General features: G+C 36.8%; 1 protein-coding gene across 1 annotated transcript in view; it reads right to left on the bottom strand.

Annotated features, from left to right (window-relative positions):
• CSMD1 (CUB and Sushi multiple domains 1) overlaps positions 1 to 25,073 on the bottom strand; it is a 1,320,281-nt gene that overhangs the window by 948,958 nt on the left and 346,250 nt on the right. The window contains 1 exon segment of the mRNA XM_068415956.1: positions 21,909 to 22,024. Coding sequence (XP_068272057.1) covers positions 21,909 to 22,024 — 116 coding nt within the window.

The following is a 25,073-nucleotide window of genomic DNA, read 5'->3' as shown; positions in this document are numbered from 1 at the left end:
ATGATGCTTCCTCTGCCTGCAGCAGGTGTGTGAAAGAGTTAAGTTTCATTCTTTTTTATACTTATTTCTTTACATACATAAAGATTATCACCTTTTTCTCTTATCGAGCTTTGAGTATTCTTTCATTTAACAGTTTTGCTTAAATCATTTTACGCTCTCATTATTTCTGTGGCACTTCTGTGAACAATCATTGTCTATACATTTCTGGAATTGTGGTGCTTTGAGTGAGACAGAAAATTCAGCCCAAGCCCTTAGCAGAAGCATATAGAAGAATATTTCAGAATTCTTTATTATCCCTTTTCACATCTCTAACTGTGGCACTGTTTTTTTCCCCCCAATAGAATGATGTTCACTCATGATCCATTACAAGCTTCTACACAATTTCCTAGGGTAATGCTTTCTAGCCAGTTTCTCCTGTAACAGATACAAAGATTATTATTTCTATACAATTCTATTATATATTTGTATACAAGTAAGGAATTTTGTCATTGCCTTTTTTTGACTGCCATCTTGTTTATTTGGGGGGCTTATTTTCCTTCACATCCTTTCCTCTGCTTATGCTTATACCTTTGAATTCTGTTCTTACAACTACTTTAATGCCATTTGCAACCAAATGCTACCTGTCCCTTCCTCAGGCTGCTTACAAAACTGTTGAATAGTGCTCAATCCAGAGCAGATATTGTGGGATCTCACTCAGCCCATCACTTCATTCGATGGCAAATTACTTAGCTGATTTGAAAACTGTAGTCGGTCTACTACTCACCTAACAGTAGTTCTATATAGTTCCCACTGTGTAGTATCTACAATAACTCATCCAATGGAACTACAGTCTACTTTTTCTGAAAGACTTTATAGAAAGGTAGAAAAGAGATATGGCACCCCTCGAAATGGAACATTGCCTGAAATTTAGGAATGATCTTGCATTATTTCAAGGGCAATCTTCCACTGGAAGAGAGGCAATCTTGTACTCCCCAGTGGTCCAATGCTGCTGTACAAACTACGGCAGAAAGAAGGGAGGATCATCATCTGCTTCATTAGTTTCTGGCTTGTTTAATTGTGGGAGGGAACCAAGGAAAAGTCTACTTACATGTCACAATGCAAACTGTACATCAACAGTTGCACAAGGACTTCGTTTGTATCTTTCAAACCATAAAGGCCTCTAAGGCTGTCCATAGTTTGTTCTCAATTTTTAACTTCAGAAAAGAGACTGTACCACTAAGTTAAATACTGTGATTAAGTCTTCATAGAAAAACAGATTGCTCTATCTGTATAGCCTCTCAATGAAGGTAGAGCTGCCAAAATGCCATATTAGGTTTAACATTCAGAAAGAGGTATAGCAACCAACCTAATTATAAATTAAAATTTCTCACCTCCTGGCATTCTAAAGACACTTTCCAAGAAAAAACAACAACAACAATCCTGCAGCGAGTATCTTATAATCCAATTCAAGCTGAGATGGAGGAGAAAAAAAAAGTAAAGAAACAACAATAAATAAAATGGTGAGGACAAATAATTTACAGCAACAAACAGAGCATTATACAAATGGAGAATATATTTATTCTGGAGAAGCACATTTTGTAGTTAAGCACATAATGGCTGCACAAACAGAATGGGCAAAATTTATAAGAGTAACTTGTTTCCATTACAGTAAACATTCACGACGTTTGCATAAACAGAAATACCTGACCTATGGTTATATGAATAATACATGAAGGTCTCAAGTACAATAAGCGAAGAGAGAGGGGTTTTGATCAAAACTCCAAGTCTTTTTGCAACAAGAACGTTGTTCAAAAGATCTGACTTCATTTCTTTATTAATGTCACATTACTGGTGTGCATTATTGGTGTGTTTATATGGCTGTGTACTGGCTTTCTACTTTATGTGTGCAAGAGAAGCAACAGAAGGCAGGCATACATTTCCGTTTATTTTTGTGTTATTTCCTAAGTTTCCTAAACATAATGAGTAATATATTACTCATTCTGAATTATGAATGTTTCAGTATAAATGTGAAAATCAGACAGGTATGATGGTATAATGTATAAGATGTTATAACAGAATTTAATTATATACTACAGTTCCTTAACATATTTTCAGTTTTCATGTTTCAGATAGGGGCTGAAACACCCAAGTTGTGATCATAAAACAACTGTGCTGAGTTATGTATTTTTACTAATTTAGTTCTGTGTTTATAATCTGAAGGGGCATTATTTATCCATTTAAATACTCATTTTAACTAATGGCCCATGCAATTGCTTACAGAAAGCATCTTTACCTCCCTGTTTGTCTTTTTAATATCTTTGACAGTAGAAGTAACTAGAAGAAGGAATACGAATTTTAAGATTAAAATAATTTCTTCATTATACAGAGACACTACATTTTAAATGTGGTTCAACCTTAAATATATTGAAAATTAAGTATAGTAGATTTATGAAATTCTATAAAGTTTTAGTGTTTATACAAAATCCATATAAAATCATTATAGTTCAGTTTATGTAAAATTTCTAGGTATACATAAACCTTTCCGTACAGGTAACTATTTCTTGTCAGGCCCCTTTAAGGAAAAGATTCAGATGGGCACTGGCTATAAACACTAACTTTTTTCTTGGATATGAAAACATCAAGATGAAGTCAATTGAGGTTATGAGGGACAAATAAGTCAAAATTAGAAAATGGTCTAGCTAATGCAGGCTTTATATATGACTATTAACAAAAAAAACACCCAAAACAGCAACAAAAAAAAAGGCTGAAATGACTGTGTGGTTTGGGGAGAAGGAGTTTGTAACCATTTAGGGCCAATGGCCACTACCTTTTTCCCCTCAACATTCAGAAGTTTCAGGTGTACCATTTAGAATTCAGTTGCAAGAAAAAAATGCCTCTACATGTCTCAATTTTTATTTTTTTTTAACAGTTCCTTATGGGTCTAAGGTTAGATGGAATATCCCCATATATTACATAAAAGTAAGGTTCTTATTCTCCTGTGGTACTTTTTAATAAAATATTTCAAAATCCCTGTAAAAGAGTCAAACTAATTGCACTTTTATAGACAGAAAGAAGCTGATGACAGAGTGAAGTGACTTAGAGGCTAATCCAGAAACCAAATCCAGGATCTAGCCACTGATTGGCCACTTAGCCACTGGTTCATGACCCTCTGAAGAAATAAAACCCTGGAATGGGAAATTTACAGTAAAATAATTTTGGAAGCTTAATTTAAGAAGAGAAAGAACTTGAGGTGAAGTTTTTAAACAGAAAAATGATGGGACTACATTGACATGGTGCTGTTTTGGATGCTCATTTCCAGTAGAAATGCTCTGCTTACATACATACATTTTAAAGTCTATGAAGTGATACGGAAACAGCGAAGAGTTATCACTTGTTATAAGAATAACAGAAGATGTTTCAGGTAAGTCATGTGTCAGTAACTCAACAGTAGTGAATGACCTCATCATTCTTACCAATGTTCTATAAATTACATTAATCTAAGCATAATGTGCAGCTACTTGTTTGATTTCTCAGAAAAAAACCCACACAAAACTGCATTTCATCAACACAATTGAAGGGTCTGACAATCAATGTGAGTTGTCCTCACCATGCCTCTTCTCCAGTACCAGCAACATCACCAATCACTTTCTTGAGAGCTGTTCAAATTTAGTGCCGTGGCTACAGTCCAGAGTGATCTGGAGTCAAGTCCTTAAATTTAACACAAGCCATCTATCAGGCTTCTGTGATGTAACCTCCACAGCTCTGCCACTTTAGATAAAGGCAGCATGGTTGATGTAAATTAATAACACATTCAATATTCTGTGGTGGTTTGTTTTTTTTTTTTTCCCAATCAAAATGAAAGAAGAATGGAGAGAATTCACCCCTAAGCAAGACCCTGCCAAGTGACTTGGTACTTCCTGGTTAAGAAAGTTGTCAAAAGGGGTAACCTGATTCTCAAATAGGGTTTTTTTTTAAGGGATATTTTATAGAATGCTAATGCAAACTGAAACATCAAAACACAACATATAGCTCATAATACTTCAGATGTTCAAGCCACCACAATAGCAAAAGGGAAAAATGGATTAAAACTTCCAGCAGGACAAAAATGCAAACCACAAACAATGCATTCTATATGAACATACATGCTATGTCTAGAATGAAGTGTGCAAGTGTTACGACAGCAGTCAGCAGATGGTGCTGTTGTATTTGGTGACAATTTTTTTTTCTCCTAGTGCACAGGGACAAATATTTTCTTTTGTTAGTATTTTTTGTGGCAGCCACATTATTTTTCCTCTCTGCCTTGGTCGAGTCCATTCTTGTAGCAGACAGCAGACTTGTTTTGAGTTAACCTGGGAGGGAAACCTCCCTGCTTCACTAACTTAATAGAAAACACGACTTCTCTTTCTAGATTCACATTAAGTACTTTTGACAATGTGCAATGCTGGTTGGGAAAAGTATATTGGAGAATGTCAATATGAGAGGGAAGCTCTGTTATGCCAGTGTGCATACTGCCTGGTTCTTGTTCACCAGAGGGTAAAAGCTGCAGATGAAGAACCCGAGCGCAGTGACAGAGCTGATGCATAAGATCTGCAATCAAAAGAGGAAATCTTTTTCTCTCCAATTCTTTGTATTTTTCATTCACACTCATTTTGTCTTTTCAGTGCATCTATGGAGTGGGACACCTGTTGCAGACATTTTTCCCTTTTTAACCTAAAATTCTGTAGCATAAGCAGCTAAGATTTCATTGAAACTAGTACCTCATAGCATCTGTCACATGAAAATTAAACTGAGTTATGCTCAGTTTGGATATAGCTGTGATGTCAGTGGGATGAGGACTTGAGTGGTAGAGCAGCTTCTCTATCAAAAAAAAACTCAAACACACACAATATTAATCAAAAGTTAATGGGGGAGGCTCCAACCTTGTTTTATGCAACATACACACCCTGCCAGATCCATACAGATTCCTGTTACTGTGTGTGTCAAAGTAACGTAAGAGTAAATCTCAGTTTAACAGTCTCCTAGAAATTGTCTAGACTTTAATATCTCCTCTCACGTTTTATTAGGTTTTGGCTAAGGCTGTATTCAGGTCATATCCTGTATTTACTCCTTGGATTTTAGTAAATTACTGTGTAGGTTTTACAGCTTTTGTTTTCACTACTTTTGTGGTTTTGGTTTGCGTTAGTTGTTTTTTTTTTTAAATGCCTCCATCAATTTTGCTTTTCTCAGTGAACATTTCGCAACATCCAGGGTTCAGAGGTTCAAAGGTCCCTCAGCTTGTCAGAAGCAGAAACAATTCCATTGCTACCAAAATACCAAACCCAACCAACCAATCATTAAAAAATAAAAATTAAAAAAAAAAAAAAACAAACTGTAAACTGCTTTGGTGTTTGGGGCTCTGACCAGTATTTCAGCAAAAATTAAAAAGAAAAACCTGGGTATGAATAACTAATTTCTGAATTGATCATGAAGTTCCATGAACAAGAGCTTGAAATTACTAAGACTACAAGGAGTATATTTTCTCTTTTCTTCCCACTTACACTCCCTCATCTCTCACACAGACTACAGTACACACAATCCAAAGTGAAAGTCAAATTGCCTTTAATACAAAGCTTACCTTTGAAAGAAAAGATTTAGCCTTTTTGTTAGTTATACACTAAGTCTAAAAAATAACCAAAAGAAATTAGGGGCAGCTAAAGCAACAAAATTACTTCGAAGTGCCGAGTATGATCTAAGCACTGCAAAAAGCATCTCTGCTGTATATTTTAAAAGGCGATTATGACATTTAATTTTGCAAAACATGTAACAGCAGAGAAATATATTTTAGCTTTTGTTTCATTCTCAATTTTCTTCTAAAAGCTACACCTCAAACATGAAAAATTCTGCTACTGACAAGCATGCAATAAGCAAAGCAAAGAATTCTCTTTGAAACTTGTGTTTGTTCAGGTACAGGGTCCCAGTAACAACATTGTTCATTGTCCAATCTGCAAACAGAGTGAACTCAACTCACACTTGACTTCTCCCTTTCAGGGGCAGGGGTTTTTTCTCCTTTCATTTAAAGGCTTATTTTGATAAAGAAGCCATTTTGCATGCAGATTTCATCATGATTTAAGTCAGGAACGGATGGCATGTGGGTAGGATTTGGGCACCTGTGAAAGTTTTGAGGACCAAAAAAAAAAAACAACCCACAACAAAACATAATGCTGGAAAGACTCTTTTTTTGCCAAGGTGAAGCCTGATCACATGTGCAGCACTGAAATATGTTCCACTTCTCTTTAGTGCATTACTGTTGCCATTTGCTAAACTCCTACAGCAAAGTTGACTTGACAGCATTGAAGAGAACTTCCGTATCCTACACACAACAGCTGTCCAATCACCCACTGCCTTATTTTTTTTACTCAAAATGCATCTCCTCAGTGCTTTCTTAAAATTGAAAATTTTAAATAAAAATATGCAGAATAAAGTCTGAAAAAACAAGGAAGCAATTACTAAAAAAAACCAAAACAAAACAAAAAAAAACAGCTTCTCTGTTATGGCCACACTATATCAGAAGATAAAAAAACAGGCAAGCACAAACTCCCTAATTGCTGGTCAGTTTAGAACATGGGACCTGAATCAATTGCCTCCCTGTTGGTGCCCACAGCCTCCTAAGTTAAAGAGGACACTTGGCCAAATTTTCCTCTGCTGCCCCAAAGGAGCTGCACATACAGGGTACATTAAGTTGGCTGCATCTTTTAAGGAATAAGCAAAATCTCACACATTTTACAGCAGAAAGCTCAGTTCTCTCACAAGCTTCTGCTTCTAATAGCAGTTTTTCATCTCAAAACACAAGTGGGAGGGGAAGGCTGCCCCACTTTGTTTTAGAAAGTCTCATGAATTCTTTCCAGCCTCCAAAATCAAGGGTTCCCAAAGAATCAGAGAACTCAAATCTGTAGAATAATTAAAAACTATCTAAGAAGATAACATTCGCAAATAATCTGTTTGAAGTAAGAGTGATTTCCATTGAGATGAAGCATGTTTTTCTACTAAAGGTCCTTTCAGTTCAAATGCTGACTTTCTGTAAGCAGAACACATGATCTAAACCTTAGATTAAAAAGCAGGGACACACACCCTGGGAATAATATAGGGATGCTACCCGGGAGCATAGGTCCTGAGGGAACTGGCAGATATAGTTGCTAAGCCACTTTCCATAATATTAGAAAAGTCATGGCAGTCAGGCAAAGGCCCCAGTGACGCAAAAAATTGAAACACTGCACCCATTTTTAAAAGGGGTAACTACCAACCTGTCAGCCTCACCTCAGCATCTGCTAAGATCATGGAATAGATCCTCCTGGAAGACATGTCAAAACATATGGAAGACAGGGAGGTGATGACAGACAGCCAGCATGGCTTCATCAAGAGCAAATTGCAACTGACTAATCTAGGTGCCTTTCTAGGATGGAGTGACTGCATCAGTGGACAAGGAAAGAGCTACAGATGTCATCTACTTTGACTCTGCAAGGCCTTTGATAACAGTCCCCCACAACACCCATGCCTCTAAAATGGACACATACGGGTTTAATGGATGGACTATTTGATGAACAGCTTGGCTGGATGGCCACACACAGAGAAATGCAGTCAACAGCTCAATGTCCAAATACAGATCAGTAACAAGTGGTGTTCCTCAGGGGTCCATATTGGGTCCGATACTGCTTAATATCCTTATTAAGGACATAAACAGTGGAATTGACTGCACCTTCAGTAAGTTTGCCAATGACACCAAGCTGAGTGGTGCAACTGATATACTTGCAGGAAAGGATGCCATCCAGAGGGATCTTGACAGGCTTGAGAAATAGGCCCATGCAAACCTTATGAAGTTCAACAAGGGCAAGTGCAAGGTGCTGCACCTGGGTCGGGGCAATCCCTAATATCAGCACAGCGAAGGAATGAATGGATTGAGAGCCCTGTGGAGAAGGGCTTGGGGATAGTGGTGAATGAAAAATTGGACATGAGCCAACAACATGCACTTGCAGTCCAGAAAGCCAACCGTATCCTGGGCTGCATCAAAAGAAGTGCGGCCAGCAGTCTGAGGGAGGTGTTTTCCCCCTCCACTCCACTCTCATGAGACCCCACCTGGAGTACTGCATCCAGCTCTGGGGGCCCCAACATAAGGACATGGACCTCTTGGAGCAAGTTCAGAGGAGGGCCACGAAAACGATTGGAGGGCTGGACAACCTATCCTATGAAGAAAGGCTGAGAGAATTTGAGTTGTTCAGCTTGGAGAAGAGAAGGCTCCAGGGAGACCTCATTGGGGCTTTTTAATACCTAAACTTGTAAGAAAGATGAAGGGAGACTTTTACTAAGGCCTGAAGTGATAGGGCAAGTGATGAGGGTTTAAAGCATTGGGTAAATTTAGATTAGACATAAGGAGGACATTTTTTTTACAATGAGGGTGGTGAGACATTGGAACAGGTTGCCCAGGAAGCTGTGGATGCCCCATCCCTGGAAGTGTTCAAGGTCAGGTCAGATGGTGCTTTGAGCAACCTGGTCTAGTGGAAGGTGTCTCGCCTCATTGCAGAGGGGTTGGAATGAGATGACCTTTAAAGGTCCCTTCCAACCCAAACCATTGTGATTAAAATGCTCAACTTGTAGACAGCTAAGTTAGTCCTTCAGATTCCATTGTAAAGTCAAAGCAGGCAGACAGGCACCTCTGCTTTGAGATGATTTATCTCATGTTAACACAGGCATTTAATGTTAATTGGCTTTTGAATGTGTTTAATGATTACAAACATTTGTGACTAGCTCTGTAGCTGGCTATCACAAATTTATGGAGCTGGTCAGGTAAGGTCCACCCTAGCTGCCTGGTAGTACACTCAGCAGCAAAGATCTCACAGTCAAAAGCTCACTGAATGGCTCTAATGGAAACTGACTGAACCAGGCAATTTTGGAAACTAAAGCTGTATGAGAAGTAACTGGTTTATGCACGCTATGTTTTGTAATCTGGTACTGCCATTCTCAGTTACAGACCATAAGCTTTGTATTGTATCACCCGTGGTCAGTCAAAGAAATGCAAACCTGGACAAAACTGGTTTTAGGGGTAACAAAGAACAAGAGAGTATTATCTGACATGCATAGTGTAATGAGTGGATTAACTTTGTTCATAAAATCGTATGTGGGTGTAGAGGGCTTCACTGTAACTTAGCTAAGAGAAACCGCAAACATCCTGATAAGTAAACATCTGCTCACTTGCTTGCTGACTAATGCCATATACAGAAAGAACTGCTGACTTATTTGCTTGGCTAATGACAAATGTATAGATATACTCCCACAGCACGTGTACAGGACCCAGGTCACCTAAAGGACACTCGAAGAAGACTTCGGCCTTCATCCCAACGACCACCAGGAGACAGATGACGACCACCTAGCAACTGGACACGCGGGCACAGACACAACGCAGAGGATTCTGAAGGCCACATGTGCAGGAACTAAGGACTGTATAAAGGGGGGCGTAAATGGGATGATTCGTGTAACAAGAAAAATGTGTTCCTAGATCTAGGATGACCATCCTGTTAGGTAAGATAGTAGGTTTAAAATAACATATGCTAAGCTTGTAACTAGATAAGGAATTGTCAGCACAACCAACTAACGGCAAATGCATAAACAAGAGGAACTATCAGAACACAGACAGGAGGTTACCTATGGAGTGAAACACGCAATAATAGGGATATGTGGGGAACTGTTAATAATTCCATGCTTAATACCTTGTTTCACTAGGCTGATCCACTCGGTTATACAAGGAATGCAGATATCTGCAATACCTATTGATCTGGAACCAGGGAAAAAGAAAACTCATTTCCTTATGGTTATAAAAACAAAAGACAATCTAAAATTTAAACCAATTCAACAAGTGTTGGCTCGATTGGAAATGAAAACACGAATCAATACTATAAAAAAAAAGGAAATGGGGGATTGTGAAATATATTCTCCTGATTCGTGTCAGTATAAAACAATACAAGGGTAGCATGATGAAATGTAACCCTCTTTGTATATGTAGCCGTTCTGTCTCTTCCTTGTATGACCACAGACATAGGGGAAGCAGGATGGTATGTATATAATTCCTGTTTCTTACAAAAGCCACCTAACAAATATTTTAGTATGCCAGCTTAACCGGCTTTGTTGCTAACCGCATAATGATAGATAAGAGAAACCTGAAGAAGACCCTAAGGGGTGAAGAACACCCGCGCTGAAGAAGATATGCCTATTCCTGGAACTGCATACGCTGAAGAAGATATTTATACTCCTGGAATTTATTTACAAGGATCAACCTTTTCTTAGAATAGTTATAAATATGTATTAGTATAAGGAACCAACGGGGTATCACATGGCGGGAAAAAAAGAACCAATGGGATATCTCATGACGGGAAAAAGAGAGGGAGGAGATTTTAAGAAAAATGTATAAAAAGAGGGAAACTGAATATGAGGGGTGTGCGTCTTGGTGGAGCGGAGACTCCCGGCGCACCCAGCGCTGTTTGCTTATCTCTATTTGTTAATAAATTATAAACTTTAATCCTATTGGGACTTAGTCATTTATCACACATAGGACACCATATAAAGTAAATATGGATGTGATATGGAACTGCAGACCAAGAAAGAAAGTGCAAAAGTACGAAATTGTTTTAGCAAGTAAGAATAACCTCAAGTGCATCCTAAAGTGAGGAAGAAGAAAACATCAATTACCAGACTCAGAGGAGCAGGGGAAGGATAATCATAATACTAGGAAAAGGAAATAAAGAAGTGCGTGTGCAACTATTTTAACTGCATTGTTATTTTTTCCTTTCTTGTAAAAATTTCATCTGGACTAATAATGATTAGACACTTAAGACTTTGATTACACTAACAGTTCTTGGGATTACATACATATACACATACAAACACACACACACAGTGTGTTGCCTTTTTCCCCATAAATAAGATTTTGTGCATCCAAAACTGCTGTTTTAACATTCTTATGACTTCTGGTTTACAATCCACTGACACCACATAGGTGTGCCCTTGCCTTGTCAAACAAGTGTAAGAAAGGTACAGATCTAATAAAGTCAAGGAGACCTTCCATGTCTCCTGCAGTCCTTTTCAGGTCAATCCAATAAGCCAGCTTCAAAGAACCTTAAGGCAAGATTTCTTGGAAGTATACCATACATGAATAATTCAAGAAATTCATTAGGAAGTCTTTCAATATATACCAGATGAAAGATTTCAAAGTGTTATAAGTTAAAGGATGCAAATACAAAATACAGAGTTAACAAGTACTCCAAAACTGTTTTCCAGATTCATTTATGGCAACATGTATACCTAATGAAGTTAATGAGATTACTTGGGTAAATAAGCAGTATTTAGACAGGCAATACACAAAATAATCCAATAGTATTGTATGAAAACACAGAATTCTAACACACACAATGTGAACATTATGTGATAGATTTTAATAAATCTCAAGAGTTTCAGTTAAAACGCAGTGCCTACATTATGTGTACTGCAGTCAACCTACTCCCTTCCTTCACAAATAGGTGAGTGACATACCCGCTACTTTATTCATTACCAGACAAGACCAATGCCTTAGTCAAAATTTAGACATGCTTGTTTTGATGAGTATATTTTGTTGCAAAGTTCTGGATATCTGCCTTATTATCCCAATTAGAGAAGAAAAACATGAAAGGTTATGCAAATAAAACCCTCAATACATGGGAAAGATATGAACAACAAAGTAATTCAAAGTGCAGTTATTAATGATTTAAAGTTATACAAGAGAAGATGAAACACAAGGTATGTGACTGTATTTATATGTTAACTATCCATCTAACATAGCAAATTATACGACCTTTAATTAATCAGGATAACAGGTGCTGGCTACAGTAACATAGCAAACCCAAAGTTCTATTTTCTGGCCTGCTAACCCGCAGGTTTTATTCTGGAAATACTGATTCCACCCCGCAACCGTCTACACCCTTTGCCAGTTTAAAGGAATAAAAATCTGCAGACAATGATTCCAGATGAAATAGAGATTCTTCCCTTTCCTTTTATTTTTGCAACAAAAGACAAAAGCTGTAAGCCATCTTTGCCATTGAAAACATTTCTAATAAATACAAATTAGTTATCAACAGTAACTCTTAGTAGGTTGCAGAGACTTCTTTTAAAGGCAGAAAATAGTTTTCATAGTAAAAAGTGATACTACTTTAAATTAAGGACAAAAAAAGCACTATAAAGACTACTACAAACCAGAAATCAGACTGGTATGGCTGAAAATGTTTTATTATCTGATAGATGAAAAGCCCAATAAAACTTTCCCTACTTTGTGCCAGCCAAATGAATAAATAACTTTCTTTACAAATGAGATCAGAAATCAAGCAAGCCATAGTATTAGACTTTTTCAGATTCATTAAGGGCTAGGTAAGTGTCAGTTGCTTTTCATCTAGGACTTTCTCATTAATGGGGACTGTTCTGAAGGTAAGTAAACACTATTGAATATATCTAATAATTAGAAAAGGAAGTAAGATTTAACTCGTCAGCTAGATAGAAGTCTGGGGATAAATGCATCAAGAAACTCCTCCAAGGAATTTGGCAATGTGTACTGGCAATATTTTAATTTCCACATTGCTAAAGAGAAAAAGACCATGTCCAGAACTGAAAGTTTAGGCAAAATTAAGGTTGAACGGAATACAGGCTCTTTCTTTAACTAGTAGCATCCTGATATTTGGCATCAGTTGCTGTTTAAAATAAATTTAGAGTGGGGGCAGGGAAGGACACAGGCTGCTTGAATGAAATCTTATCTCCAGCAAATCTGGAGGCTCTGAACAGAAAAAGTTATTCCCCCAAATCCTAGTTGGCTGTAAAATGGAACAAGCAAAAATGCCATCTCTGTTGAGTCACGTTGCACGGCTTGTTTCAGAAAAGCACTTGGAGAAAAGATGTGTTCCATATATTCCTTATGTCGCTGAATTAAAAAAATAAAATCCAACACAATTCCAGAATTATGGGAGTTTTGACCTTGTTTGTTTCTCAAATAGTTGCTGCATTAAGAGAATACATTTTAACTTTGAAAATTAAAGTCTGAGTAGAATGAGTAGAAGAACTAAAGCATTTTGAAGAGAAGCAGAAAGCTAGCCTTTTTCTATTCAATGCTTTTTTTTTTAAGCTCTCTACAACATACTGATTTGCAAGATTTTTAGATCATGCTGCACATCTGTACCAGTTTTGGCTGGGATAGAGTTAATTTTCTCATAGCTTGTATGGGGCTACCTTTTAGATTTCTGATAAAAACAGTGCTGATAACACGGGAATGTTTCAGCAATTGTTGAGCAGTGCTCACACAGCATCAAGGCCTTTTATGTACTGCCAGCGACTCGGCTGAGGGTGCACAAGGAGTTGGGAGGGGATACAGCCATGACAGCAGATACCCAACTGACCGAAGGGATACCCCATACCACATGATTTCATGTTAAGCAATAAAACTGGGAGGGCTGGAGTCTGGCCAGGGCTGCCATTGCCCAGGCACGTTCAGAGTGATGGCACTGGTCTTCCCAAGTAACCGTTATGTGTGATGGGAAGCAGTGAATCAATTCTTTGTTTTGCTTTGCTTGCGCATGCAGCTTTTGCTTTACCTATTAAACTGTCTTTTTCTCAACCCACAAGTTTTCTCACTTTTACTCTTCCAATTCTCTCCCCCCATCCCACTGAGAGGGTAAGTGAGTGAGCAGCTGCATGGTGCTTAGCTGCCTACTGGGGTTAAACTACAACATCTTAATACTGATTCAGAACAGGCAATGACTGCACTAAACGAATTTTGAGATTTCAAAAAAATTCTTTGAGTATTTTTCACAAGTTAATTTTAGTCATACAAACACATACTAATGATAGCAGATAAGAACATGAAATAGGGTATTAGTATTAGCACAGTTGGGGTGATGATCTGTTAGGATGTAGATTAGATTCTCCAGAATCTCAATACTTAATAGCAGAGAAATGAAACCACTGTATTAAGTTATTTAGGCTACAAAGAAAGAAACAATCTTGTTACTACTTTGACTTTCCACTTCTGTTTTCCATACTAGAATGTGCTGTTCTGGTTTAGAACTGGCACCTTATAGTAGCAGAGAGGAGCAACTCCTTAATGCTTTCCCCTAGAAACCCCACTTTTACCAAATCATTCTCCTGTTGGGTTTGTGATCTCAAATAAGAGCATAAGTAAGAGTTTTGTGGAGGGAGGTTACAAGTCCACTAAATGATTACAATGTATGAACCACCGACATTGGCTTTATTACTAGTTCATACACCAAGGACAATGAACACAGTAGTTCTTACATGGATCAATAAGTCACTAGAAGGCACAAAATAATCCCTTACTTCCAGATAAGAGACAGTCAAAAAGACAGTTCCAAGAACATATCTTAAGACATGGAACTCCCTTTCCACAGGCTACTAGCCATACAAAGACTGTCTCTGCATTAGGGATTGAGCTATTTGGGATGAGAGCTGGAAAGCAGAAAACAGCTGACAGCTTATAATTGGTCTAATATAACAGGCAAGGCTCTTACAAAATTATTCTTCCTTTAGATACTCATTATCAACCAATGAATTTTGTCCTACAACACTTAATTTTAATTTTATTTTCTGCCAATTCAAGTAGGCATCACAAGAACTTGCATTACAGTGCCTTTTTTTCTAGGAAGGAATTTCCTAGAACTTCCAATTGGGAAGTTTCTGCCCTTGGACAGTTTAGGAAATAACATTCCAGATTTCTGACCCCTGGTCCTTTGAATATTGCTGAAACGCAACATTTAAGTGTTTTACTGGCAAAAGGAATTTCACTCTTTAACCAGTGAAGTTATCCACTATAAGTTCTCATAACAAAGAAAACTGTGGAGTATATTTGTTTTAAATACAGTTATCATTTCTTCTATGCACAATCTCTTCATATATGAAAGACTGGAAAGAAAAGGCATACAAGAGTGCAGTCATTGCCTGCCTCTACGAACCAAATTCAGTCCCCCATAAATTTAGTATTTTGAGCAAGTTTTAGATCTATTCATACACTTCAGAGCACAAGCAGACTATTTTAGCTGTCTCTCCTTACAAAATAACCTCCATTTTCTTTTTCATAAGTTTTCTGTATACATGTAGGCTTAAAAATATTTTTCTTTAGCTGTTACTATTAAAGTGAGCTCTTTTGACACTTAACTCATTGATATTCTAGATTAGCTATCAGAAGTCCCACAGAACAGTCCCACAGTGCTGCCAGACCTCTTCTGCCCTGAGATTTTGCTGCTACATATTATGTCATGTTTTGACACAGGAAATATAATCTTTATTTTTAACTGCATTATTATTTCTTTCCTGTATGTCATCATTAACAGTCCTTCAGATTGTATCATTCCAAAAAGATGTTATTTTTAAGAAAATTTGCTAGAGAAAGCAAAAATGTGTTTTCTTTTTAAGGACTTCAGTTGACAAAGGAAATCTATACCTGAATTTATTCACAGAAAAAAAAAAATTACTTGTGCTCCAAAAAGGTGTAACTACAAATTTCAGCCTAAGAAGATCTCATTTCAGTCTGTGCTTTCAGTACTTAAAACTTTTGGTTTATTTAGTAACTTGTATACACACACACACATTGCTTAAACCTTTAACAAACATCTCAGTTTGAAAAGAACGACTACCAAAATAGTACGAAGAAGTATTTAGCTAAAAATAGAAAAAGAATATATCAGTCTATTAACAGATGATATGGCCAATTACACTAACAATCAATGGTAAGATTGCTAATTAAGATGTATAGCTGCAAGACTAGATTTACAAGAACATCAGTATTTGCTACAATATTAATGTTAGTTTTTTGTTTTCTTACCAAATAAATGCTAAAAAAAGGCAATATGTGCCTTTAACATTTAAAGGGATTAAACTCAGATTAAAATTTACACTGCTGCTTTCTCCAAACATCACAGTAGAGGAGGGAATAGTTATAGATTCAGGAGCAACAAACCATATCCTTCCCAAAAACTATGCAAAGGAACATAGAAAGAACTGCATAGCTCTCAATGTCATCGTTAGATATTCATTATAATCTTTTGGACCTCTTCAAAGCTGGATATGCTAATCCACTGAGGTTCAGGTGTCATATTCAAAGTCTCAGATCACTGGAACAATCAAAATGAAATATTATCTAGTAGAGAAAACAGCACCTATGACTAAACCATAGAGATTAACGGGTGATGGCTGAAGATTCAAGAGACTACTCATCTCACACTGAATAGCAGGGGACCGTTATGCATATGAGTTGCATAAAAACTTGTATTTTCTTGTCAACTCAGCTTCCTAATCTCAATTTAAAATATTTGCCTCAGATTATTTCATTTATTTTGAACATGCCCATTCCCAGGGAGTAACTACTCATCACTGTATCACAGTTTGTTGGGAGAACTACACAACCATTAACTAATACAGTTAGACTCATGGACAACAAGTAGGAAGCACTGTCAAGTGCTGACCCAGTGAAAAGCAGATTTTTACTCTTAAAGGAGTGCAGGAAAGGTATTTTGGTACTTGAGGGAAACAAACAAACAAAAAACAAGAAACATTAGCTTGAGCCCAGAGGTCTGTTTTCTTGACTGGGTCCACGTTGACTGGAGAAATCACAGTCTTGGGAAAATTATCTATCTTGGTAAACACATGGAATCAATACGAGAGATTAATGTTTCCAAGTTGGTTGGGGAAGCGTTTCAATTTTTTGTTGTTGTTGTTTTAAACAGTTCAAAGTATTGAACCATAAAATAAAAAGAAAAAGGAAAAACTCTCCAAATAACAGACACTCAGGGAGCAGCAAGAGGAAAAAAAAATTCTTCTAAGACCTTACACTGTGGAAGTGTATCACTACTTTCTGCTGTCGATACTGAAAGGGATTTAAAAAGAAGCTTCAGGGAAGATGCATAAGGCAGGATGAGGTGACTGCCAGTATAAATGTTAATGCTGGGTGTGAGTAGAAAGCTTTGAGAATTCAAAGAACAAAAGAAAAAAGGAAGTATGCCCTGAGGGCAGGTAGGCTAGAGAGACCTGCAAGAGCTCTTCCTTTGGCAAAGCAAGACAACTGCTGTAGAACAAAGGTCAAGGAAAGGTACTAGTACAGAAGTCCAGTACATCTGGCTTGTTGTTTAAACACTGTCCACCAATTCTATGTTACAAAATGTGGTTAGAAACAACAAAAACAACCACACGCAAAAAAAATCAAGATAGCTTAAAATGAAGCAAGAATTGTTAACATTTGAGGGCAGTTTAAAGTTTAATGGCAGATACTAGTGTAGCAAAATATAAGCTAAAACCCATGACATTTCATTTTACATTGAAATGACTAACAATGTACTTTGAATTAAGCTTTTCTACTTATACTGAATTTTCTGCACTTGACAACTGGATTCCCTGAATGGTAGGACACACTAGTTTAGTAGAAGAAAACGATATAACAATTCTCCCATGCATTACTCAAATTAAGTATACTTGTGTATAACACTTCAGATATTGCTGTCATTGAAAGAGTATTTTTCTGTATTTCCAAACATATGCAAGTGTTCTGTATGGGAGGAATACTTCTGACTTTCCAAAGATTACTACAATGATATAGCAATACTGAATTTTTACTCTGTTTGTAGCCCTTGAAGCACCTTTTTTTAAAACAGTTTGCTAATCTCATTTTAGAAAACAGGAATTAAACTGATTTTAACAGGGAATAAACAAAATTGCACAAGTCACAAATACTTCGTTATTCTCCTCACGCACCCATGCAAAGCCTGAATGTGTTTTATATGAGGTAAAGCACTATCAATTTAAAAAAAAAAAAACAAACACATATTACAGAAACAGAATCTATACCTCAACTCCCCAATCCTATTGCTTAAAACTTAGATTTAATTATTACCTAACAGTGATGATAATGGTCAATAAATCATTTAGCAGTTAAATAAGTTGACAAATTCTATAAAATGAACTTACTACTTCTGAAATTTATAGTTCTTTTCACCGATAGAATCATGTGTTTGAAAATTCAATAGATAATTTTATTTCCAGAAAATAAGAATAATTCAAGCTTCCATCTGTACGAGAAGTTTAGACTGCTGATGTGATCACTGAGGCAGATGTAAGTATCATCAGTTAAATATACTAGAGATTCTCATAAATGGACATATAAATCTGGTGGAGTAATGATATAATAAAGAAACCTACATTTCAGGCTAAGAACTCGGCAGCTGCCCAGCTATGTCAGTGTCTTGTTAAAACTACATGGGTCTCACTGGTCTGCTGCCACCAAATCAGATTTAGTTAAGTATTAATATTCATGTGGTATATGGGTGACAGCAGGCTAAGTCAGATAGGTACAATTTTCAAGGACTTAGAGCGCCTATTTATATTTTGTAAAAACACAAAGGATCTGATTATGTCACTGCTGCACAGGAAGTGAGGTCATAAATCAAGAATACACTCAATAAAACACATAGATCAGAATCTCAGCCCAGTGAATGGGATATAGTGTTCTCTCTCTGCTAGGGATACCATTGTGAGTGTAACTTCAGAGGCTGTTCGGTAGGTTTTGAAGTGGTTCATATGCCACCTTTCCTGGTTCAGTGCCCTACCCCCATTCACCAGGGATTTCAAGTTAAAAAGAGCACCCTGCAGACAGTAATGGCAAAATCTCCCCACGGCATCCCCTTTGCTCTGCAAAGCAGCAGCTCAGCACAGCAGAGAATCTAGCCCAGTATTAAGTCTTTTGAGAGATGAGTCATTGTTGTCAAAACACTAGCTATTTCCCCACATTATCACATTTAAAATACTGACTTTCAATAGCAGAGCTAACTTTGAAGACACTAATCAATCAATTTTTTTAATGGTATGAAGTTAACTATCTTAATTAGATGAAATTTGCCTATTCAGAAGAAAGAGTGGCCTATCACAAGAGTTAAAACCAAAAAACAATAGTTTTGCAGCCTCCCAGAACATGGAAAGTTTATGTAAATTAGTTCCTTCATTAGTCCTAATATTTGAATTTTTCAGACCTACTTCATCTGCTACTGTGAGACAAGTGGTGCAATTCCAGAACGATTCTTTTGCATGCCTTTGCATAGTGATGGAAACCTTTTTTTTTTCTCCAGCTCCCAGTCTGTTAGAACTCCTCAACTCCTCAGCTTTGGAATGTTGTGGACTTTTCTACTTCTATGCAAAAACTTCTGGTACAGAACGCTCCCCCAGGTACTCTTAAAAAAAAACCTTTTTTTTTTTCAACATACTGTCCTTGCTGGCTGACACGCAGTTAAAACTTCTCTCCAATTAAGATGTTTACAACAGAGTTTCTCAAACTCTGCATTACTACCCTATAGTGTCCCAAACTCTTAGATGGCAGCAGTTAGCAGCACTTCGATGCTCCCCATGCTTCCAGCGGAACACTAATTCACTTACTCGAGAATGAAAGAGCTGGCTAAAACCAAGTAGATACTTTCAGTAAAAGCAAACTAGCTAGGGATAGGTAGCTGTCAGAGTGATTACAAAGACTTACAGTGACTGGTAACATCTGTTCTGTATGCCCCTGTTCCAGAGGGACTCCCTACTCACAAATTTACATATGGCATAGGAGCCAGAAGGGGTCACTATTTAAAACAAGCAGTTTAGGGAAGAGTTACAGGAGTTCTTAAACTATGGGACTTCAGTAACTCAACTGGCCATTGCAGCAGCAATCACCCTGAGCCTTCGCAAAAGACACCTAACCCCTCACTGCTACAAATCCTTCCTAAACCATCAGCCCCCACTGCCTGTCTGTACACTGAGGTGTTGTCACTTGAGTGACATTCACCATTTCTTCCAGAGTTGGATGTCATATTTTGAAGCCAATTTAAAGCTCATGGACAATGCCAGGTTTACAGCACTAAATCTGAAAGGGGGCAGTGTTGTTTAACCAGAGTGTGGTGCTATCTGTCAATGTTAATTACAGCTCTTCCTGCTGGGGTTTTTACAAGAAAGTAGGCCAGCAGGAAGTGTCATTATATTACAGCCTGTGGCTCTGTGCATGTGTTCCTAAGTTGATAGTCAAGAGACATCCTTTAGCATTCTTCACTGTCTTTTTCGATATGAAAAACAAACTGCTCAGATTTCATAGAAGGATGAAATATGCTATCGTATGCATCTGCTAGAAGAGAAAGATACAGGTATGCAGAACGCAACTTCCTATTGAGGTAACAAAAACAGTTTCTGGTGTGTTCGTGATTTCTGATGTGCCTTTTCAACCTGCCTAATAAAGCTTATGAAGACTATTAAAATGAAACTTTCCTAGCCTTTTCTCACAGCCCTCATGTCAGTTAAAAAAAGACTGATTAGCTGACTTACCAGGTGATAAGGCTTTGGGGGACAAAGGAAGGGAGGAATAGCTATCAAAGACAGACATACTGCTGAGCTACACATCCTGAACAGAAAAAGCTCAAAACAAACCAGTTTGAGTTACTCATTACACCTCCTACTGCTGCTGTCTTTCACACCTAGATAACCCACTCAATGAGGATACTGAATTCAAAAGATACTTTTAAAAACACTATCATTTCAAAGCATTAATCAAATATGAAACAAAGATATGCATCAATATGGAGTAGACTAAGGTATTATCAAGAAAGGCAGGTAAAGTTTCAAGGGACTATGAACAGTTCTGGTAGAAATGTGATCAAAGTTTACCAAGATTTGAAAATACCTGTGATCTCTAAGTTTCTTTGACTTTTTCCTGAAGTGGTGACCAATGTAATGGACTTACACTTGCAAATGCTAGTCCTAGTAAATAGCTACAACCAAACCATACTACTTTCTAGATTCAGAGTTCCTACATCAATTGAATCCATAAAAATATTTTTATTCTCTGAAATTCTATCACTTAACTGGCTGTAGGCAGCTTTTCCAGAATAAACACTTTCAACAAAGCACTGTACCTATGAAACCATAGAAAAAATGGCTTCATATTTGAGAAGTAATCTGAAACTGAGATTTCCGCAACTTCTAGTACTCAAAGCCCTGCATTTTCCATTATATTAAAAAAAAAAGTAGTAAAAAAGAAAACAAACACCCAGCACAAACAAACAAACAAACAAAAACAAAACCAAAAAACCACCACACATTCAGTTTGAAAGCAATCCTGAAGTTACACTCAAAACACCCTCAGGATCCAACAACACCAAGCAACTGACTTAATACCACTGTGTCTGGTAACTTTCCCAAAGGTTGCAGATCTCAAAGCCTTTTGTACAACTCAAAGTATTAAGGAAATAGTATCAGTCCAGTTTTATAAGCTTAATTCTTGGTAGTCACTAGAAGACATGAATGCTTGGCCTTTTTTTTTCCCAGAACCGAGCAGTCCTCAATGTAGTCTAACATCTTCCATGAAGCCAGTTTTCAACTGCTTTGTTTTTTTGGTTTTGTTTTTAAATTTATATATACATATATTTTTGTTGTCATTGTTTTTGTTTTAATTTTCCACAAGGAAAAGATTAGTGATTGATTTTCAAGACCAGTTAGTATCCGTATCTCCTCTCATTTTTATTGTTATACTCCTTAAGTTAGCATTGCCTAAAGAAACTTGTCAGAATAAATAATTTAGGCAATAATAAGAAAATCATTTAAATGTAAGCATTTCTGAATCCAGCGTTCAAAGCCTGACAAATTTGATTAAAAATTCCACGCAGAAATTAAAATATTAGTTTTAAAATTAAATTTCAAAATCAAGACTATGGTCATGATGTAGTAACAATTTAGGTACATTATAAAAAAAAGTTTGTGCAATATTCACTGATTATTCAATCCCAAAACAATTAAAATTGAACATCAGGTTTCAACATGAAAAATATGTATCAAGTAGAATAAAGACCTGGCAGGAAAAGAGTTCTTACCTTCATAGAGATAGCATTTGAAGCCTGATAGCCTGACAGCAAAGTCTGTGGTGATAACAGAGGTGAGGATAGATCCTGTGCTCACAATAGATGATGGAAGCTGAAATCCAGATAACCTGTGCAATAAAAAAGGCACAAATTATTATAACTTTTAAAAATACAGCACATCAGTAGGTGTGATGAGCATTATGATGAGCATCATATTTCTACACCTGAATTGACAAGGCATTATGCTCTTTACTCTGATGCAGTCTCTAAACATTCACTGCAAAATTTCGAACATGTTCTTGAGCTTTTTAACCCTCCTATTTTAACACACCTGTGCACTCTCCAATAGAGAACACTGAAAAGAAACACCTGTTTTGTAATCTATTAAAGAAAAATATTTTTTATAGGATTCATTTCAAGATGAAGACAGGTAAATTTTAGGGACACCTAGAAGTAGATACCCAGGCCCTTGACGTCACACATAGATACCTAGGGCAATTTGACATAGCGTGGAGTATCCTGTCTGTCCTCCAGCTGCCTGCTTCAGAAAAAGCATGGGATCTCATATGTTCAATGTCATACACATTAACTGATCAGGAAAAAAAACAAACAAACAAACAACAAAGTTCCATTTAACAGCTTCAGAAAAATTACCTTACACTTCCAATCTTATTAGCAGTCTTACCTTTACATGCAAAACAGAACATTTGGATAAGCTATAATTACATCGCAATACTGATTTATTAAAGATAATTTCACCAAATAAATGTTTTGATTCATTTTGGTAATAAAACGGATGGAAAAAAAATGTTTACCATACCTTTACTGGAAAGAGAAAAGACAATTCATTAGACCCTGGCTGATACTAGTGAGGTTTTGGTTTCTTAATGATTAGAGTAATTTCATGTAAGTAAGACATAAGAGACCATTACTATCCCACAAACCTAAAACTATACTGTCAACTTACGTCACTAGCTAATTTCTGTATTTTGCAGTAGGGGTACATGATCCACTGGGTACATGACATCGAAACAGAAAGCCACTTTTTGTTCAAATTTCACCCTGAAATTGCTTCTTGAATTCAGACATTGGAACAGCTCTAAAAAAAAAAACCAAAACACCACCACACCCACATCACAAATGCTTTGATATATTTTTAATCTGGATGGTTAAGACAATCCATACCTTTAAAAAAATCTTGCCTTTGAAATTTATTGTAAAATGACGCTATAGTTCATTAACTGGCATCTAGAACTGCAGAACATAACTAAACATACTGGTAGAGCAGGATCACTGAACTAGAAATTCTTTGCAAAATTAGGCTTATTTAAGACCACTCTCTATATAAAAACATATAAGAGGAACTCCACACGTGAATTACACCAGTCAGGCGGTTCCCCATCTCTTTCCAGTTTTGAGCTTTCGGAAAACAGACTTGGATTAGTCCAGAGATCAAAGCGAGGAGAGCTTTAAATTACAGATGAAGTCATACGGTCCAGGCAACATAAGTCAGCAAAAAGCTTTCTGCAATTTCTTTCTTTCTTTTTAAACAACATTGTCTCTCATGAGCTAATTAGCTGTTTGCTCTAGTCTTTTCACCTTCTGTGTACTTGCCAACCTATTACTCCTATTCTTTTCCACCTCATTTACTCCAATTCCAGAAATAAGCAGGTTGATTTTTCCCTCCACCCTCAAACTGCAGAACTACCATGAGGCTTGCCACATCTTATCTTCAGACTTTTTTATGTTCTCCCACCTTCACTAGACATTGCAGTTTTTAGGAAAATGTGCCTCTTGTTCTATTTAATAAATTAGAGTGGCTGTCACTACCGCCTTACATCTGGAGTGTACTGTATGACAGTTCATTATTAATTCAGGGTATGTATTTTCTGATCTTACTTACGTGTCTCTTCCTTCTTTGAGAAGAGATTCAAAGAATTCTGGTTTTAAGGTGTTTTCTTTTGGATAGCACTACAATATTTCCTGGATCTAACATTTTTTGCTGACATACAGGAAACTAGCATGCATTGTAGCGGAAGGAAAAATCAGGTTCAGACACACAGAAAGACAGAAGCAGCTAGCCTCAACATTTCACACTACATAGGAGACCTTAAAAAACAAACAAAACAAAAAGATTGATAAAAAGACAAAAAAAAAGTTATATCAACGCAGAACTATACAGCTTGAGCTACCTCATTCCTGATCACTCTTTGCTTCACTTGGTATAGATTTGGTTCATAGAAATTAACTTATTTGAGCAGTGAGCTCTTGTTATGATTTCTAGACCTAACTGCTTTGATTCTGTTACGATAATAAGTATCACTCCTACAATATGGAATCTTTATCTGCTCAATAAATAAAATTGTTTCTATAAACCCCCTTGAAATACTAGAACATCATTCTTTAGGCTAACTGACATTTCAACTCACGTTAAAGGAAGGCAAACATATTCTTTTATACCTTAAATCAGTGCACTTAAAGGTTTTACAGACATAGGAAAAGGCAAATATGTGGTAAATTCAAGGAATTAGTACATCAACTTGAAATCTATTTTTTCCAAGTTCTTTATAATATACTAATCCTAAAAAAGATTATGGAAAGGTTTCAAATAGAAAAATTCTGTATTTCAGTCATTCAACAGACTACCTGGTGCCTCTACAGTAACCTCGTTGCCCGAAATATTTCTGAAAGCATCTTTTCATAGTATTCTAATAAATTCAGTGAGATCAAATGCCATGAAATTGAGTGCAAACAAAAACTAGACAGCAGATGAAAGTCTAGAGTGTTATTCTTCAGACATTTCCAGAATTAAAACACTGCTAACCTACCAAGTCATTCCCCTCCTGCCCCCTTACTAACATTTTCGCTAGGTAGTTATAGCTCATGAATCATAACGTGTTTTGCACATTCATTTCATCATGAAGAAAATTCATACATTTCCAAAGTAAAGCAACACTTGAAGGTGTATCTTGGCAGTTAATGTGTAGGTCTTTACTGCAACCAGAAAGGGAACTTGTTTAGACAGACAAGTGTGTGTGCTAAGAAAGAAGAATTATTTCAAGTCTCCCTGCTAATAAAACTGTCATTTGATAAACTTTCACTACTACATACTGAGCATATGGCAATACTTTAAGCTTAAAATATTGCTACTTCTTCAACTTTCAGTAGCACTAATCC

The sequence above is a fragment of the Nyctibius grandis genome, chromosome 1, assembly GCF_013368605.1.
Source record: "Nyctibius grandis isolate bNycGra1 chromosome 1, bNycGra1.pri, whole genome shotgun sequence".
NCBI lineage: Eukaryota > Metazoa > Chordata > Aves > Nyctibiiformes > Nyctibiidae > Nyctibius > Nyctibius grandis.
Note: the sequence above shows the minus strand (reverse complement) of the source record. Positions and strands in the feature narration are given on the sequence as shown.